The sequence below is a fragment of the Salvelinus namaycush genome, chromosome 27, assembly GCF_016432855.1.
Source record: "Salvelinus namaycush isolate Seneca chromosome 27, SaNama_1.0, whole genome shotgun sequence".
NCBI lineage: Eukaryota > Metazoa > Chordata > Actinopteri > Salmoniformes > Salmonidae > Salvelinus > Salvelinus namaycush.
This window is the reverse complement of record NC_052333.1, coordinates 12,073,479-12,092,783: the sequence shown is the minus strand read 5'-3', so window position 1 is coordinate 12,092,783 and position 19,305 is coordinate 12,073,479. Positions and strand designations below refer to the sequence as shown.

Here is a 19,305-nt window from a genome sequence, read left to right as displayed (position 1 = left end):
GTGTATTTATTGACAAAGTGTAAATGTGGCCTGTGTCTTGTGGACTGCCTGGTCTTTGGTTTAGACAGCCCTCCTGTCATAGATGTGGGAAGATGTTCGGTGGTTGGGGTGCTGTGATATTTTTGCCGACGGTGGGGGGGGGGGGGGGGGGGGTTGGCAGAATGTATATGGGTCTTCTAATACAATACTAGTAAAGGCCCAGTGCACTTTCATTTTCAGGTGGGTGCTGCAGCACCCTCAGCACCCCTACTTCCCACAGCTATGCCTCCTGTAGTCATCAACATAGACTCCCTTAATCCTGAATGAGGACAGAGTAGGAAGATTCTGTTTAATACCGGAAAGAACCGTCAGAACCGGTCAGAGCTAGTCAGAACCGGTCAGAGGTTCTTGCAGCAGGTCCTACGTTCCTCCTGGACTTCGCTAGCCGTTCCAGTAGCACTGGACAGGGTCACGGCACTGATTGACCCGCGGGTCACCTCTCGACTGGCCACCTTTTTGTGGATCGCTGGGGGTAACAGAAATGTTCACGTCATAAACACACACATCACATAAAAGGTGCACGGCAGAAAAGTGCACACAGAAGAATAATAGAGATTCACATGACATGCTGTTGTCTAACGTTTTGTAGATAAAGGTATGAAGCACAAGAGCAACATAATAAGAACCTGTGAGAACTTCCTGGAAAGCAGCTTCAACGTTGGTAGAATCCAGAGCTGACGTCTCCATAAATAAGATGCCCTTCTTTTCTGCATGAGAACGAATACCTTGTTGACTATATTCTCACATACATCATACTCAATCATGCCATGAAGAACCAACCATAGAATTACTTGTCATTGGTGCAAAGCTGGTAATTGTTTCGCATTACTGTCAGAAATGTATATGCTATACTATGAAAAAACAATATGAAAATTGTTGCAATATTCTGTCACTTTAGAACTGTCATTGACTGCATATTGCACACTTGTCTAACTGGTAACTAAGTAACTGGTAACTGATAAATACCTGGCAATTAGTAAGTAACTATTAAGTTAACTGGTAACTAACTGCTAACTAACTGCTGACTGGTAACTGGTAAGCAAGTAGTAGATAACTGGTAACTAATCTCTCGTGGACAGATTCTGCACTTAACCAAATTACCCAAGATTTTTGTTCTGGGTTAACCAAGATTAACTGAAACTACTGTAACTAGTAAGTAACTGCTAACTACGTAAATGATCACCTGCAAATTCCTTGGCCTCCACGGTGGGCACGGTCCTCAGGGTCTCCAGGTCACTCTTGTTGCCAACCAGCATGACCAGGATGTGAGGGTCAGCGTGATCGTACAGCTCCTTCAGCCAACGTTCCACACTCTCATAGGTTAGGTGCTTGGTGATGTCATACACCAGGAGAGCACCCACTGCCCCTCTGTAGTACCTGGAAACACACACACACAGAGAGACAGAGACAGAGAGAGAATCAGACGAGTGGAGTCAGAGAAATATGTTCACTTGGTGGGTGGGTTTGCATACATGTGTTTGCAAATATCTGTGTGTATCTATTCATTCTGAGGTGATTGGCTCTGTAGATCTCTGTATTCCTGTGTGTGTATTGTGTACACGGAGTGTATGTGTGTGTGTGTGTGTGTGTGTGTGTGTGTGTGTGTGTGTGTGTGTGTGTGTGTGTGTGTGTGTGTACCCACGCTGAGGTGATGGCTCTGTATCTCTCCAGCCCTGCCGTGTCCCAGATCTGAGCCTTGATTGTGGCGGTATCCAGCTGAACAGTGCGGGTGCTGAACTCCACTCCGATGGTGGTGCGGCTGTCATGGTTAAACTCATTCTTGGTGAAGCGTGACAGCAGGTTGCTCTTCCCAACACCAGACTCACCAATCAGAACCACTAAAGGATGACAGACATATTATCAAGTGTAATATATCAATACTGCATTTCTCAATGGTGAAAAGAATCATGACTTAGGTGCAATGTTAGATGTTTCAGGTATAACTGTAGCACAGGAGGCTGCTGAGGGGAGGACGGCTCATAATAATGGCTCGAATGGAGCAAATGGAATGGCATCAAACACATGGAAACACACCATATTTGATCCCATTCCACCTATTCCGCTTTAGCCTTTACCACGAGGCCGTCCTCCCCAGTTAAGGTTCCACCAACCTCCTGTACCATATGAGGTAGCATGACTCTCTGCTACATAAAACAGAATAAGGAACTGTTACTTCTCTCAACCCCACTTCACCCTGCTCTAGCATCATTCTGACACATCACGTGTACCCACTACCCTACCTAACATCACCAGACTTGGTGTCAAAGAGGTGCATGCCTAGCCCGGATTGGAAACTATGAAAATACAGTAATTACTCTTGACACTGTTAAACCTTATTCTCCACAAGTGCATATTGTCAGTAAGGTGACAAAAACCTATTACAAAAACAAATAAGCCACAGTAGTCAATATAACCCTCTTTTAGGTCAAAGGTCACATTGGTTCTCTGCCATGCCCAGGAAGCTACTTCCTGCTTTCCTTGTCACATTGGTTCTCTGCCTTGCCCAGGAAGCTACTTCCTGCTTTCCATGTCACCTCTCTTCCCTAAAAATATTAAACAACACCAAAGATCAAACTTCTCTCTCACACTCTAACCTTTGCACCCCTAAGCTAAGCCCAAAGGCTTTGTGCGCAAACCAGAGAATGGGGGATTTTTTCCCTTATAGAATCAGATTCTTTGACAAACAAAACACTCACCTTTGAAAACAAAGTTGTAGCTTTCGTCACCCATACTGTGCCTGTGTTGAGCCCTGGCGGGATCCTCCACCTGTTTCAGTCAATATCCTAGGGCTGTTACTGCATTAGATCCCAGGACAGGGAGGACAGAACGAGAGAACGGGAGAACAGCAGACAAGCTACTCTCTTCTCTCCCAAGGAGCCAGGGTGGAAAGACAGCAAAAATGAATGAAGAGAAAATGTTAGGGCTAACACTCTTCCTTTATCTGTAGATAGGGGCAGTTCGTTTGTGGTTAGACGATCCCTGCTACTGCCGATCCCTCTGTGGCTCAGCTGACACATGGGAGAGGCAGAGGGGGAGGGAGGAAAGGTGAGGTAAGAGCAGGTGTAACAGGTAGAACCACTAGCATTAACAGCCAGTCATCACAAGAGAATAGACTCAACCCTCTTCATCTAGTCTGCCCATCTCGTCTGACAGGTGCATCTTCAGTGTATGGCAGTGAGCCAGTGCGAATAGGATTAAATTTCCCTTAGACAACACTGATCTAAGATAACTTTTGGGTTCCCCCTCAGGTTAGCATTTGTGGAAGATAAATTACAGTATTATACCAAGTAGCCTCCAGGCATGTATTATTAAACTGTGAACGTGACAAAAATGTTTCACTAATTCCAGAATAAGTCATCTAAAAGGTGGCCATTCATTCCAATGGAACCACTTTTGAATAAATGAAAAAGGTTCCCTTTCCCACCATATGAGGCGATAAAAAAATGACAGTAAATATTGTACATTTCATTTCCACATTTTCCTAATTGAAAAGCATTGGAATTTCAGTATACTTCATGAATTGCCTGGAATTGAAATGGAATAGACCCCAACACTGGTATAATTATATTTTTCCTACAAGTCAGGACGGACACACTTAGAGGGTTCTTATTGACCAACTTTGTTTTATTTTGTAGTACAGTACTGTTAAAGGTTAGTTCCAACATGTTGAATTGGGTGATAGATTTAAGCTGAGGCCAACAGACAAAGCACAGCTATAAAAGCCATTGCCAAGGTTACCACAACTACAATGCTGAGATTCTCAGAAAAAGCAAAAAGCTAGAACTTCATTGCCACACCATACCAAAAATGGAAAGCTTTTTTTTTCATTATATTTTATTCATACATTTTCCAGGAAGATTTGTTTTTATTTTTTAATGAGACAAAACAGATTCTATATGTACTACTTACACATCAAATTAAAATACATAATGAATCAGATTAAAATGAAAAGGAAATCTGTCTGTCTTGTCTGTGTCTTCTTCCTCAGAACTCCTTTCTGTCTTTTTAATAACCATTATCATGACAGTTCTCAAACTTGTGACACGCCGGTGTGTGAAGTCAATCTAGACCACCAATGGCAGACTCATTTGATTTGACTAGCCAGGGTTTGATCAAATCGATCCATTTGATAAGAGTGGTTGGTGTTAAATGTTTTGTTGAAGACAAAAAAGCACAGCAATCCTACCTTCAGGGAACAACTCACAGCTGAGTGGAGATAGAGATTTCCTATCTGGAATGACTATTTGGATTATTTTAGGGAAGTGTGGGGGTTCTTTTAGCAATAAATAGAAAGGGTTTTGGGCAGGCTTAACTGATATCCGTGTGAAATTGAGGAAGTTCTGTTTTGTGATTCTCTTCCTCCGGTCTTCATATACCTTACCCTGCAACCAGGGGCTTAGTCAAAAGGGTGGAAGGTTACAAACACATTGCAGCTAGAAATGCAACAAATACAGGAAACAAATCCCTGGAATGCGTTATGAAGTTTCATAAACAGCTTTATGCAATGCATTTCTATCTGCCGCACTACGAACCCTCCAACCCATTGAATAAACCAGGGGTAGGCAACCCTGTTCCTGGAGTGTCTCAGGTACTGCAGGATTTTGCCCCAACTAGGCACCACACTTGACCAACTGAGCTAATTGATCAGTTCAGTGACTGCCTAAACTCAACACCCCTGGTCAGCCAGGTCAGTTAAATCAAAAACATGAAGTGCCTGCAGCTCTCCAGGACCAGGGTGGTCTACCCCTGGAATAAACACAGCTTTATTAAAGAGGAAGACGGATTAGTGATTCTGGTAGAGTAAAGAAATTCTGTTTTGGAGAGGGTTTGGAGGGAGGCAAATCTGTGCCGTTCTCGCTCACCCCCCTCCCTTCACCGGGCACCCCTCTGTTGAGGAAATGATCCGGTCAGTCTGGTCCTGCTGAGCAGAGCTCTATGGACGAGGCTAAAACCAGAGGGTAAGGGAGCCATGGTTAGGGAATGATCTGACAGGAGACTGCGGTGGATGTTTAGAATGGTACATGTCCTGACCGGGTTTCGTCTGTGTCTTTTTTGGATGGTTTATTTCTTCTCTCTTGGTTCTCTGTAGACAATGTATATGCGTGTGAGTTCCCCTTGCTGCAGAGGTGGATAGTATGTATGCATGTGTCTGTATCGATGTGACTGAGTGAGTGTGTCTTTATGAGGGCTGTGAGCCCAGCAGTCTCTCGATGGCAGCGTTGACATCTCCTCCGGTAGCGATCAGGGCCTGCAGGTTGGCCTCTCTGTTAATGAAGCCCATAGCACCCAGCTGCTCCAGCTGCTGCTGGAACTGCACCTCCGGGGTCTGGCTCTGTAGGGGGACCAGTCAAAAATCTCTCAATCAAATGTATTTATAAAGCCCTTTTTACATAAGCCGATGTCACAAAGTGCTGTACAGAAACCCAGCCTAAAACCCCAAACAGCAAGCAATGCAGCTGTAGAAGCACAGTGGCTAGGAAAAACTCCCTAAAAAGGCAGGAACCTAGGAAGAAACCTAGAGAGTAACCAGGCTTTGAGGGGTGGCCAGTCCTCTTCTGGCTGTGCCGGGTGGAGATTATAACAGTACATGGCCAAGATGTTCAAACGTTCATAGATGACCAACAGGGTCAGATAATAATAATCACAGAGGGTGCAACAGGTCAGCACCTCAGGAGTAAATGTCAATGTCAGTTGGCTTTTCAAAGCCGATCATTCAGAGTTAGAGACAGCAGGTGCGGTAGAGAGAGGGTCCAAAACAGCAGTCAATCAATCAGTCAACCAACCATCAATGAATCAATCAACCAGTACAATCACAGTAAAACAGGGAAGACAGGTAGGTGTGTGTGTGGTACGTACCGAGGAATTCCCTCCTGCGAACATTTGGAGCATCTGCTGCATCATCAGTTGCTGGGCTGGGTTTTCCCCAGCACTCGGCGAAGAGGCAGGGTTCTCTGGAGCCACACCCCCTCCCGTGGACAGGGGAGTTGTGGGTATTCCACCTGGTAATCCGCCCAGTAGTCCCCCTGGTAGACCTCCAGGGAGACCTCCTGGCAGTCCACCTGGTGCCAAACTGGGAGACCAAGGGGTTAGGGGGAGATTGCGTAACAGAGTATCTACTACTCAAACAACTCTTTATTTCCCATTTTAACACTTTCTCTAGGTCGTGTGGTTGGGTGTGTGTGTGTGTGTGTCATTGTTTTCCATAAGCGCCGGCTGTCGGCCAAACAACCGGTTAGACTCATTTTCAACTGGCTACATTTTCCACTTCATATTTTAATTTAAAAAGTTTACATTTGCTAGTTCGTCGAGCCATCTCCCACTAGAATGAACAATACGCATCTTCTAGCGATCTGTTGAGAGGATAGGTGCCTGTCAGTTCAGTCACAAAGAGATGACAGGGGAACGCAGCATAGAGGAAGAGGCAAAGGGAGAGGTTTCACTTCCGCCAAAATTCATCCAAAATAAGCCCAATGCGTTTCTATGGGCTTATTTTGGACCCAAGCTTGTCGCCTGCCATCAGAACGACTCCAATTGTTAGCGCGGAGACATGAGCATCTCGTCATTATATGCAGATCTCTGGTTGCTGTCTAATTTATATACATGGAGGGAGAGAGAGAGAGTGCATCGTGCTCGTGAACTTGCACACGTCGCATGTAATGTAAGAGGTAATGATTAGTCGAAAGCCACGACTTAGCCTAATTATTGTTTTCTGACACATTCATTTATTTTATTTCATGTAGCCAGCCAAGTGGAGTCGTGGTGCATAGTTGATTGACAACTGAACAGCAAGTGTTGACTAGTTTATGAAAGGTGTCGAACTGACTGAATAAAGTCGATCTCCTATATCTCTTTGCCATTTATAAATGCGGCAGCATGGTTATATGCCCATGGTGTCACATCGGAACAAGTAAACCAAAGGATTTCCTAGGTTTCCCTAACGGAATCCTGGTATTAAAACGGAATTCAACAAAATATAATTTTTTGGGACCTTCAGTAGGGAATCAAACAAATGTATTAATTTGGCCAAGTTTATCATAAGACACGAACACAATGGATCAGCGATTCATATTTCCTGCAACTTTCCTGAAGAAGCAACGAGAACTCCCCGTTTTGTGCGGTGCATGGTCCACCACTGCGTAGCCGTGGGCCATGATGCTAATAAACAGTCTTCTGGTAGATGGAAAGGCTTTCCCAAAAATAGTCTCAATTACATCTTAACTACAATGTAGCCTGTGCATACCTGGCAGAATGCTATTATGATTATTTTCATCAATGTAGTGGGTATTTGTTTCGCAAACTCTACGATCACGTGTGCTACAAAGACATAGCTTAACAGCCTCATGCTAGGTGCCAACTGGAATTAAAGGGTAATTACACCCAAAAATCAAAATTTCTCAGATTTTCCCCCAGACCTCAAATGTAGTCTCCTGATGTGGTTTAAGCATTGTTGTGCACTTACAACATCCAATTTTGCTTGTTTCTCTATTTTAAAAAAGTTTGATTTTGAGAGCGAAAACATGGGGGAAAATTAAACCTTGAAATAATTTTTCAAGATAATGTGGGCTACTTACTTCAGTTCTGTTTTAATACATTATTTAAGGAACAAACATTGTGGCAATTCATATCATGCAGTAAAACTGTAAATAAGACTTTAATCTCAAGAGTTAAAAAAGGCTTGATGTTCTCTCTTTGACAATATCCAAAACAACTAACACACTGAATTCGTTCATTTTCAGTCATTTAAATTGTAAAGAAATGTCTTTCTACACAATACCACAACTTATGTTTCCAATCTGGGCGGTATTGAACTATTGAATCATTTAGCTGTGTATTTCAGATGGAGTCAAGGCATTAGAATGTACCAGAAGACCTCTTTGGGCAAAAAGGAGCTGGGAGCGACTGGCTGGCTACTCTCTGTACTTGTGGAGAACACTGGTGTGCATGTGTGTCAGTGTGTACCTTGGCATGAGTCCCGGTGCCTCTGTCTGCAGTGTCTGTAGGCCCTGTTGTATCTGGAGGAGAGCCTGCATGGCACGGGGGTTGGTCATCACAGAAAGAGCCTCTGGGTTCTGCATCTAAACAACAACATCAGACAATCAAACTAACAATGAATCAATTAACATTCTAAAACAATCCCCAAATCTGTTTAGGGTCCATCCAGTCTCAAGCAATCCAATCAGGTCCTTGGGACAGGTTCAACTCTCTCTCAGTTTGAGGAAAATACAGCTGTGTGTGTGTGTACCTGCTGCAGGAAGACGGGCAGCTGGCTCCTGAACTGTTCCTGCAGCTGGGGGTTTCCAGCCAACAGAGGGTTATTCATCAACACCTAGGGGAGACACAGAATGTGAGAAAGACAGAGAGAGCGGGGGGGCAAAAGAAAGAAAGACAGGAGAGAGAGAGAAACAGAAGGTCAGGGTCCTGTCGTTCACCAGCTGCTTTCCCAGTGTTCACCCTCTTCCTCACATCTGTCTATCTACATGGAGATAACTAGAGGTAAAGCACTGCCAGCTGGATCTGTTCTAGACACCTAGTGGTAAAGCACTGCCAGCTGGATCTGTTCTAGACACCTAGTGGCAAAGCACTGCCAGCTGGATCTGTTCTAGACACCTAGTGGCAAAGCACTGCCAGCTGGATCTGTTCTAGACACCTAGTGGTAAAGCACTGCCAGCTGGATCTGTTCTAGACACCTAATGGTAAAGCACTGCCAGCTGGATCTGTTCTAGACACCTAGTGGTAAAGCACTGCCAGCTGGATCTGTTCTAAACACCTAGTGGTAAAGCACTGCCAGCTGGATCTGTTCTAGACACCTAGTGGTAAAGCACTGCCAGCTGGATCTGTTCTAGACACCTAGTGGTAAAGCACTGCCAGCTGGATCTGTTCTAGACACCTAGTGGTAAAGCACTGCCAGCTGGATCTGTTCTAGACACCTAGTGGTAAAGCATTGCGAGCTGGATCTGTTCTAGACACCTAGTGGTAAAGCACTGCGAGCTGGATCTGTTCTAGACACCTAGTGGTAAAGCACTGCCAGCTGGATCTGTTCTAGACACCTAGTGGTAAAGCACTGCCAGCTGGATCTGTTCTAGACACCTAGTGGTAAAGCACTGCCAGCTGGATCTGTTCTAGACACCTAGTGGTAAAGCACTACCAGCTGGATCTGTTCTAGACACCTAGTGGTAAAGCACTGCCAGCTGGATCTATTCTAGACACCTAGTGGTAAAGCACTGCCAGCTGGATCTATTCTAGACACCTAGTGGTAAAGCACTGCCAGCTGGATCTATTCTAAACACCTAGTGGTAAAGCACTGCCAGCTGGATCTATTCTAAACACCTAGTGGTAAAGCACTGCCAGCTGGATCTGTTCTAGACACCTAGTGGTAAAGCACTGCCAGCTGGATCTGTTCTAGACACCTAGTGGTAAAGCACTGCCAGCTGGATCTGTTCTAGACACCTAGTGGTAAAGCACTGCCAGCTGGATCTGTTCTAGACACCTAGTGGTAAAGCACTGCCAGCTGGATCTGTTCTAGACACCTAGTGGTAAAGCACTGCGAGCTGGATCTGTTCTAGACACCTAGTGGTAAGGCACTGCCAGCTGGATCTGTTCTAGACACCTAGTGGTAAAGCACTGCCAGCTGGATCTGTTCTAGACACCTAGTGGTAAAGCACTGCCAGCTGGATCTGTTCCGTACAGCTGCCAAGGACTACTACTTGGCTCTGAGCAGGGCTGCTGATTTAGGATCAGCCCCTCCCCGTTCATGTTATCTTATTCATTATGGTCTAGAACAGGGATTGGAAACTTTGATGTGAACGGGGGCCACAAAATCTGAACTCATCATGATGGGCCTCAGTGGCCCAAATTCATACCCACACATACAGCACTAGCCTTTTGAGTGCCCTAAGTTACATTTCGTTGCCCCCCTCGACAGGAGAGAATTTTTTTTGAAGTTTTAGATTTCATTTACTGCAATTCTACACATTTTGCCACGGGTGCGGAGAGAAGATGTAGCAATTTTATGACACATTTTGCATTCAATGGGGTGCCCCCCGGCCGGTAATTTGACCATGAATACAAGTTTAGATAGCTGGCTTGACTAATTTACAAATCTAAAATGTTTTAGCTGACGTTGGTATTTGAGTGACTGTCAGTGACTGAGATAAGAGAAAAACTGCTTATGCACAACCCAATTTCAATATTGCACCTTGTGTATTCTACCATTGTAATGCTCAACAGTAAGTTGAGAGCCTGACTGAGTTCGGGGGGGAGACCGTGGGATGCCCGTTGCTCATCCCTGGTCTAAAAGGCTAAACTGATCCTAGATCATCACTCCTACGCTTTGTGAATACAGGCCCAGATCTGCTTTATTGTTCTCATTACAATTCATTACAAACAACCCATTCCCACTGGTTCCTATAGATCCCCCTGCGTTCAGATTGGTCTCATCCTAAATGGCACCCTATTCACTTTATAATGCACTACTTTTGACAAGGGCCCTGTAGAGCACCATAAAGGAAATAGGGTGCCATTTGAGACACATCAATGACTTCCTGATCCATGCTAATCCCCAGGGCCCACTACTCTGCTGCTACAGACCTGGGAGGCCATGTCAGGGTTCTGGGCCAGAGACTGCATGATACTGCGCATGTAGGGAGCAGACAGCATGTTCTGCATCAGCTGGGGGTTCTCCGAGATCTGCTGCATCAGACTCTGCATGCCCGGACTGCTGAACATGCCTGGGACACACACACACAGAGGGAGGGAGGTTGATGGTGTGTGGGTGTAGGTGTGTGCGTATGCATGCTTTGGGTGTAGGTGTGTGCGTATGCATCCCCCGCTTGATATATGTATGGGTATCACTCATTTATATGTATGTATTTAGGAATTCACATCCACGTGATATTGCAGTATGGGAAGCTGCAGTATCTCTTGAATGGTATTCTCTTAAGCAAAGTCTGTCTATGTATTCTCGTACCGTTACCCAGACTGGCAGAGTTGACGCCCAGAGGGTTGGACACATTGGGGGTGGTGCTGCCAGTGGTAGAGGAGCCTGTGGTGCCAGTGCCCCCTCCACCCTCAGAGGGGTTAGTTGAACCCCAGGGGTTGGGCAGGGGCTCCCGGTTCTCTGTCCTCGACGGCTGCACCCCCCCGTCAGAGTTGCCCCCCAGGGCTGAGAAAGGGTTGTTTCCAAACTGGGAGAGAGGAGAGAGATAAGTCATTAACAACCTGTTTAACACCGGTTTCTGTTCAGCACTCTCCATGGGATAGCTGAGAGTTAGTTTCTGAGGCTAAAAAAGCTCCATAATGAGTGAATCCTTACTTCCACTTAAGCCGAATTTGTACTTCGTCAGCAATGATGTCAATTGATGAACATTTCACTTAAGTGGAAGTTAGGATTCCCCTTATACTCTCCATCTAACTAAAAAAAACGATGGGAACTAGCGAGACCAAGAGGAATAACTTTGGTTAGTGCTATAATGGGTACCTGGTCTCGTGCTGCGCTGAACATAGGTTCCTGGATGTCTGTGTACATCCTGCGCAGGGCATTGTAGCCTCCGGGGATGCTCTCCAGGTTGCTAAGCGCCCGGTCCTGGTTACGCATCATTTCCTGCATCATGGCAGGGTTCCTGGCCAGCTCCATGGTCTGAGGAGAAGGGAACAGAAAGGGGTTTTAAGGATTTGTGATGTTATGAAAGAGGACAATATTGATAGCTAGACAGGTCTCTGGGGTATAGGTACTCAAGAAGGCTAGGGTGTTTCATCTGCGTTCGAGAAACCACCTCTAAGACTATTTCTTTATATAACTTAGAATGCAGCTAAACAAAGATCAGCCACTCAAAGCAGTAGACTTCCCACAGTTCAAAAATAATGATAGCAAAAACAGCACCAGCTACATACACCTTACTAACCAAGGCCAACTTCTGTGCACACCCCAGCCAATCCCAAGCTGTCTGTGACACAGTACACTCTGGCCAAACACCCTTACCTGTCTCATAAGCTCTGGGTTGTTGAGCATGTGGGAGATCTCGGGGTTGCGCTCCATCAGCTGCTGCATCTGGGGGTTGGCCACAATCATCTGCCTCATCAGGTCTGGGTTGGACATCATGTTCTGCACCAGGGGGTTCTCCATGATCTGGGACAGCATCTCCGGGTTAGACATCAGCTGGCTCTGCATCTGCTGCTGCAGCTCCATGAAGTTAGCGGAGCCCATGCCCATGCTGCTCAGGCTGGACAAGCCACCGAACCCAGCTAGGAGGGAGGGAGAGGGGTATGGTCAGGAAGCGGTGATGATAATGATGATGGTTGTCTTTCTGTATAAACTGTTGGGTGTGTGTGAGGGGGTGGATAGATAAGTGTGTGTGTATTTAGCCAAGTAAACTCACTCAGTATGTTGGGGGTCTGTGGGGGTGCTGAGGCAGGGCCTCCAGTGGACCCTACAGTAGAAGGGTGGGCTGAAGAACTGGGGCCAGAGGAGTTGCCACTACTGCTGCCCACCTGGGTGGTGAAGGAGGAAGAGGAACTAGCGCCATCTCCTGCCCTGGAGGGACAACGCATTGATCAGTTATGTTTACATATTGACATCAACTTGGTATCTGCCTACAAATCTTCCATTGAAATACATGCAGGCCAGTTGTGCAAACGCATCAGCTCACACACACACATGGATTCAGCCCATATATTGTATATGTAAATGGCTTCACTGTGCTTATAACCGTATAGCTTCCCTCGCTGTCCCTGTTTGTACCACGGCTCCAACAAGTGATACTCTTGTTTGAAAACCCACATGACCGGCCGCTTGAATACGTACTAACCAATTGCGCAAGTGGAGACACTTCAAGCTGTGGAGTGAGTAAGTAAGCATATATGGCCTGAGTCAATCTAAACTCCACTACATACAGTACTAGTCAAAAATTTGGACACGACTAAAGGGGTTTTCTTAATTTTTAAAAAGTATTTTCTACATTGTACAATAATAGTGAAGCCATCAACACTATGAAATAACATATGGAATGACGTAGTAACCAAAAAAGCAGCCACCCTTTGCCGTGATGACAGCTTTGCACACTCTTGGCATTCTCTCAACCAGCTTCATGAGGTTGTCACCTGGAATGCATTTCAATTAACAGCTGTGCGACAGTCCATAATTACTTTAAGACATGAAGGTCAGTCAATACAGAACATTTCAAGAACTTTTAAAGTTTCTTCAAGTGCAGTTGCAAAAACCATCAAGCGCTATGATGAAACTGGCTCTCATGAGGACCGCCACAGGAAAGGAAGACCCAGAGTTACCTCTGCTGCAGAGGATAAGTTCATTAGAGTTACCAACCTTAGAAATTGCAGCCTAAATAAATGCTTCACAGAGTTCTAGTAACAGACACATCTCAACATCTTGTTTGAAAAGGAGACTTGTTCAGATGAGACTGCGTGAATCAGACCTTCATGGTTGAATTGCTGTAAAGAAACCACTACTAAAGGACACCAATAAGAAGAGACTTGCATGGGCCAAGAAAAACGAGCAATAGACATTAGACTGTCCTTTGGTCTGATGAGTCCAAATTTGAGATCTTTGGTTCCAACCGCCGTGTCTTTGTGAGACGCAGAGTCTGTGTGGTTCCCACCGTGAAGCATAGAGGAGGTGTGATTGTGTGGGGGTGCTTTGCTGGTGACACTGTCTGATTTATTTAGAATTCAAGGCACACTTAACCAGCATGGCTACCACAGCATTCTGCAGTGATACACCATTCCATCTGGTTTGCGCTTAGCAGGACTATCATTTGTTTTCAACAGGACAATGACCCAACACACCTCCAGGCTGTGTAAGGGCTATTTGACCAAGAAGGAGAGTGATGGAGTGCTGCATCAGATTACCTGGCCTCCACAATCACACGACCTCAACCCAATTGCAATGTTTTGGGATGACAAGGACCGCAGAGTGAAGGAAAAGCAGCCAACAAGTGCTCAGCATATGTGGGAATTCCTTCAAGACTGTTGGAAAAGCATTCCAGGTGAAGCTGGTTGAGTGAATGCCAAGAGCGTACAAAGCGGTCATCAAGGCAAAGGGTGGCTATCTGAAGAATCTCAGATATAAAATATATTTTGATTTGTTTAACACTTCTTTGGTTTCTACAAGATTACATGTGTGTTATTTCATATGTTTGATGTCTTAACTATTATTATACAATGTAGAAAAAAGTAAAAATAAAGAAAAACCATTGAATGAGTAGGTGTCCAAACTTTTGACTGGTACTGTAATCACTTATTCAAAATGCTATCAAGCAATTCCTATTCCTGCCAAACACTGACATATCCTACTGAAACACACAATGTTCATTCTCCTTTGAGAAGTTGCACCATCTTACTTGTGTGCTGTCTTTATGACCAGATGGACTGTCAGGCCATCCTTGATGCCATGCTGGTTGAGAGAGTCCCCGTCTTTCAGTATCTTCCCTGCAAAGATCAGAACCAACTGATCCTGCTTGGCTTTGAACCTCCGTGAGATCTCCTCTTTAAACTGGAGAGAGAGAGGTCATTGTTTGTTAATTTATTATCCATTTCACTTGCTTTGGTAATGTAAACATATGTTTCCCATGTCAATAAAGTCCCTTAAAATGAGAGAGAGACAGAAAGATATGGATGGACAGCAAGAGAAAGAGGTGGAAGAAAAGGGAGAAATCGAGTAAAGAAACAATTAGTTCAATAAGCGGATTTCAATTCTAAAGCCTTGTTTCTGGGTAAATCCTCATTGCTTAACCTATTATAGGAACCCTACTACTTGATTACAAATACCACCTCATTCTTGGTGTTGTGTTTTTCACAATGGGAGAAGCTTAAAATCAAAAGAACTGAATCCAACTGTGAAACAGCAAGCATAGACATTCCTCTGAATACAAGACAACATTGTGATTCAACATCTGGCCCCAGTCTACAACTAGCTACAAAAATACTATACATATGAGAGGCATATTAAACAGGAGTAAAATAAGCTTTAGGCTATTTAGCTGTTCAGGGTATCAACCAGGACTGAAGTGACAGGAAGAAAAGTGGCATTTGCTGACAGATTCATAACAAAAGTACTTAAAGTGAAATATGGGACCAGTGTATCATTCATTGGGAGAGGAGATTCACATGAACAACAATCTACAGTCCAGTAACTGACATTCAGAACAATGAGGTGCTGTTATATTCTGAAGAAGAATACTGTTTCTAGACTACCTACCTAGGAAGCGCAAATGTCCTGGAGAAACAGCTAAGATTAAGAAACTAGCTAGCATACTGGTTAGCACTTAGGCAACAAAATTAGCCCAACGTTAGCTAGTTAGCAATATACCTAACTAATGTTAGCTACTTACATAGAAGCTGATTAAATGTTTTTGTTGCCATGACTAACATACAGAAGTCACGCGACACATTTTTCTGACTGTGTATTCAGGGAATTCCTTACTAGCAAGCCGGTTAGCTAAGTTTGCTAACTTGGGAACATACACTGTTAAACTGTTATCAATACGGAGCGAGGAATAGTAGTGAGCCGTATTAGCTAGCTAGCTAGCTATAGAACAACGCTTGTGAATAGCGTGTCAAGTCAATAACTAGCTTTAAATATCGCTAAACTTGCAGATTCTGACATGTTAGCTCGCTAGCTAGCTCGCAACATGCTTACACACACAGGCAAGGCAAGTGGGCAGGGGCATGATGATGTAGCGTAGCAGCAAGTTGCCGCTCGCTAGCCAGCTATTACTGATTCACAAAATGAACGAACCTGAGTGACAGAGGCATCTTCCGAGATGGCGATTTCCTCCTTGTCTTTTGGGGTTTTGACTGTGACCTTAATAATAGTTCCCTCCAAACCAACAGTTGTATCATTGTTGTTATTAACAGGATCTGCGCCGCCGTTGTCCGCCATCTTTACTCCTCCGATGGAATCGTTCAGATTTGGCGTCCACTTCCGGGTCAATATAAGTAATTACTTCCTATCCAGAAAAGTTGACTCATATCAATGATCTATTGAAGGCCCGCGTCATGTCTATTTCTTTGGGCACAAGCACTGTTCATTACACACTGTTCACACCCTGAGAGAACAATTAGCAGGTTTAAAGCTTATTTCCTACAATTCTACACACTTGTAAAGCTAATTTTCTATAAATGTTGCCATGTCTAATGTGTAGTCGTGCTATTTGAGTGACTCGAACATTACTACAAAACCTATGGGCTAAAAAAAACGTTAGCTGACGTGCTAGTTGATTTGGACATGTCTGACCAGTTATAAATAGCGCTCTAGTGCCACGTTCACGTGCTAGTCGGCACTAGGAAACTGACATTTCTGACTTGTTAACTGGTTGTAGTTATACAAAAGCCGGGTTCAACGAATAAGCCATTCGGAAATTTCAACGTTTCCTCGTTCGGACTAGTCCAGGCTTGGGAAATTATTTTCCATGGAGGGCCACATTAGAGTATATTATTGCCATCGTATATTATTGCCAGAATCACATGACAGGATTATACATCATGTGTATGACTGTTGACAGATATATCTACTGTAAATAACGTCCAGATATGCTACTTATTTTACTTTTTTAACATGCACAGAAATTAACCACATCCATGTTCTCCTTTTGGTAGGTATTTTCATTATTAAATATGCAATGAACTACATGGAGGGAAAAGTACACGGACAGAATTCTTGTGAACGGGTTTGCACAAAAACACAAGAAAGACAAATGAAAAGCAGATAGCACTGATTTAGATCTTAGTCTCCATATGCACAGCCTCAGTTTCACAGGTCCTGAAATTGTCAACCATCACTTTTATCTCTATAAGGTTATCCCCACCCACCCACCTCCTTGCATAATGAAGCAGACAGAAACACGTCCATATCTGCATCTGTGGCGTCTGCATCCTCTGGCCATTTGTCCCGTGAATATATGCTAACACTGATTGGAAGATTGTGTGAAATGAAATGGCAGTTCTAATTGCTATGTTTTGATCAATTGATTCTGTTAAATGCCACGATGGTGGTGGGTTTTGATGAACGGTATGACATTTCTGTCATTCGAAGATGACCTATCCCTTGCTCAGGCCTCACAGAACTGTTTGTAGCTGTCTTAAGAATGTCAGAGTGTGTGTGTGTGTGTGTGTGTGTGTGTGTGTGTGTGTGTGTGTGTGTGTGTGTGTGTGTGTGTGTGTGTGTGTGTGTGTGTGTGTGTGTGTGTGTGTGTGTGTGTGTGTGTGCCTGTGTGTGGTTTAAGTGAGTGTATTGAAGTGTGTGTATACACTATATAAATACTGTGTCATGGAAAACTACGATCACATTGCTCAACTAACGGTGTATTTTAAAAACAGTATCATGAGGATGCAGGTGAGCTACAGATTACATATGTATTCTGTATATTAGAGAGAGGACAACCAGTGAGACAGGGGGGCCATCTCGCCCTCTATGTGTGTCTAAATGTCCATCCATGCCGCCACAGCCCCAGATCCATTGAAAGAAAAATGTTGGCTTCAGCATGTTACATTGACTCCAGCAGTACTTCATACCTATGTACACCCACAATTCTAGAACATACCAAATACAAACAAACATAAAGAATATGGAGCCCCCCAGCCAAAGCCCCTACCCTAACCCCCTGACCCCATCCCAGCTGCCCACACTGAAAGGACTGAGGGGGTCACGTGATCCCATGCCCCACACGATAGTACATCCGTTACATAGGGACCGATTGTTTAAGGATTCTGCTTCCATCAACAGAAAAAACAGAGGGGATAACTTTTTGGAATTCAGCCCAGTGGAGTTCTCTTTCATTCTCCTATCTCTCCTCCTCGGCTTGCAACATCTCTCCTTCTCTCTCTCTCTCTCTTTCCCTCTATCCCTCTCTCCCTTTCTCCCCAGAAAGGTAGACGGTTAAGAGAGTACTTTTACTGAAGAAACAAGGTAAGGGGCATCCTAAATATATCTATATAATGTTCCCTTGATAAAAATGTATAGTTGTGCAAAATAATAAGTTACTCAACTTAATGGTGAACTGAAGTCTAAAAAGTAAAGACAATGGTGAACTAGTGATTGAATAAGCATTGATCAAATGCAATTAATTAAGTGCTTGGCAAAAGAGATGATGTTTAACGCCTCTAGTTGTTAACGTCCATTCCATGACAATCTTTGTTTATTATATATGGAGCACATGTACATATATGTTAACAGGTCTCATTTTAAGACACAGCTACAGTTGAAGTCGGAAGTTTACATACACTTAGGTTGGAGTCATTAAAACTTGTTTTTCAACCACTCCACAAATTTCTTGTTAACAAACTATAGTTTTGGCAAGTCGTTTAGGACATCTACTTTGTGCATGACACAAGTAATTTTCCAACATTTGTTTACAGAAAGATTATTTCACTTTTAATTCACTGTATCACAATTCCAGTGGGTCAGAAGTTTACATACACTAAGTTAACTGTGCCTTTAAACAGCTTGGAAAATTCCAGAAAATTATGTAATGGCTTTAGAAGCTTCTGATAGGCTAATTGACATAATATGAGTCAATTGGAGGTGTACCTGTGGATGTATTTCAAGGCCTACCTTCAAACTCAGTGCTTCTTTGCTTGACATCGTGGGAAAATAAAAAGAAATCAGCCAAGACCTCAGAAAAAAATTGTAGACCTCCACAAGTCTGGTTCATCCTTGGGAGCAATTTCCAAATGCCTGAAGGTACCACGTCCATCTGTTCAAACAATAGTATGCAAGTATAAACACCATGGGACCACTAAGCCGTCATACCGCTCAGGAAGGAGACGCGTTCAGTCTCCTAGAGATGAATGTACTTTGGTGCGAAAAGAGCAAAAGACCTTGTGAAGATGCTGGAGGAAACAGGTACAAAAGTATCTATATCCACAGTAAAACGAGGCCAATATCAACATAACCTGAAAGGCCGCTCAGCAAGGAAGAAGCCACTGCTCCAAAACCGCCATAAAAAAGCCAGACTACGGTTTGCAACTGCACATTGGGACAAAGATCATACTTTTTGGAGAAATGTCCTCTGGTCGGATGAAACAAAAATAGAACTGTTTGGACATAATGACCATCGTTATTTTTGGAGGAAAAATGGGGAAGCTTGCAAGCCGAAGAACACCATCCCAACCGTGACGCACGGGGGTGGCAGCATCATGTTGTGGGGGTGCTTTGCTGCACGAGGGACTGGTGCACTTCACAAAATAGATTTCATCATGAGGCAGGAAAATTATGTGGATATATTGAAGCACCATATCAAGACATCAGTCAGGGAG

At 44.1% G+C, this 19,305-nt stretch overlaps 2 protein-coding genes across 2 annotated transcripts; both read right to left on the bottom strand.

Moving 5' to 3' along the window:
* Nucleotides 1-218: 218 nt before the first annotated feature.
* LOC120022755 (ras-related protein Rab-25-like) lies at nucleotides 219-2,830 on the bottom strand. Its single transcript, XM_038966748.1, has 5 exons — nucleotides 2,736-2,830; nucleotides 1,682-1,877; nucleotides 1,223-1,416; nucleotides 666-746; nucleotides 219-505 (listed from the first exon to the last, which is right to left on the bottom strand). The coding sequence occupies exons 1-5, from the start codon at nucleotides 2,767-2,769 to the stop codon at nucleotides 378-380; spliced, it is 633 nt and encodes a 210-aa protein (XP_038822676.1). The 5' UTR covers nucleotides 2,770-2,830; the 3' UTR covers nucleotides 219-377.
* An 807-nt stretch (nucleotides 2,831-3,637) lies between these two features.
* LOC120022157 (ubiquilin-4-like) lies at nucleotides 3,638-15,949 on the bottom strand. Its single transcript, XM_038966023.1, has 11 exons — nucleotides 15,788-15,949; nucleotides 14,391-14,542; nucleotides 12,414-12,568; nucleotides 12,017-12,279; nucleotides 11,516-11,674; nucleotides 11,006-11,222; nucleotides 10,627-10,766; nucleotides 8,282-8,365; nucleotides 7,999-8,114; nucleotides 5,896-6,109; nucleotides 3,638-5,371 (listed from the first exon to the last, which is right to left on the bottom strand). The coding sequence occupies exons 1-11, from the start codon at nucleotides 15,929-15,931 to the stop codon at nucleotides 5,219-5,221; spliced, it is 1,797 nt and encodes a 598-aa protein (XP_038821951.1). The 5' UTR covers nucleotides 15,932-15,949; the 3' UTR covers nucleotides 3,638-5,218.
* Between the last annotated feature and the right edge of the window lie 3,356 nt (nucleotides 15,950-19,305).

Coding starts and splice junctions, on each gene's coding strand:
- LOC120022755 (XM_038966748.1), bottom strand. CDS start 2,769: ATGGGTGACGAAAGCTACAACTTTGTTTTCAAAG. Junction 1,878..2,735: donor CTACAACTTTGTTTTCAAAG/GTGAGTGTTTTG, acceptor GTCATCCTTTAG/TGGTTCTGATTGGTGAGTCT. Junction 1,417..1,681: donor TACAGAGCCATCACCTCAGC/GTGGGTACACAC, acceptor GTGTGTTTCCAG/GTACTACAGAGGGGCAGTGG.
- LOC120022157 (XM_038966023.1), bottom strand. CDS start 15,931: ATGGCGGACAACGGCGGCGCAGATCCTGTTAATAACAACAATGATACA. Junction 12,569..14,390: donor GTCATAAAGACAGCACACAA/GTAAGATGGTGC, acceptor TTGTCCCTCCAG/GGCAGGAGATGGCGCTAGTT. Junction 12,280..12,413: donor ACAGACCCCCAACATACTGA/GTGAGTTTACTT, acceptor CCTCCCTCCTAG/CTGGGTTCGGTGGCTTGTCC.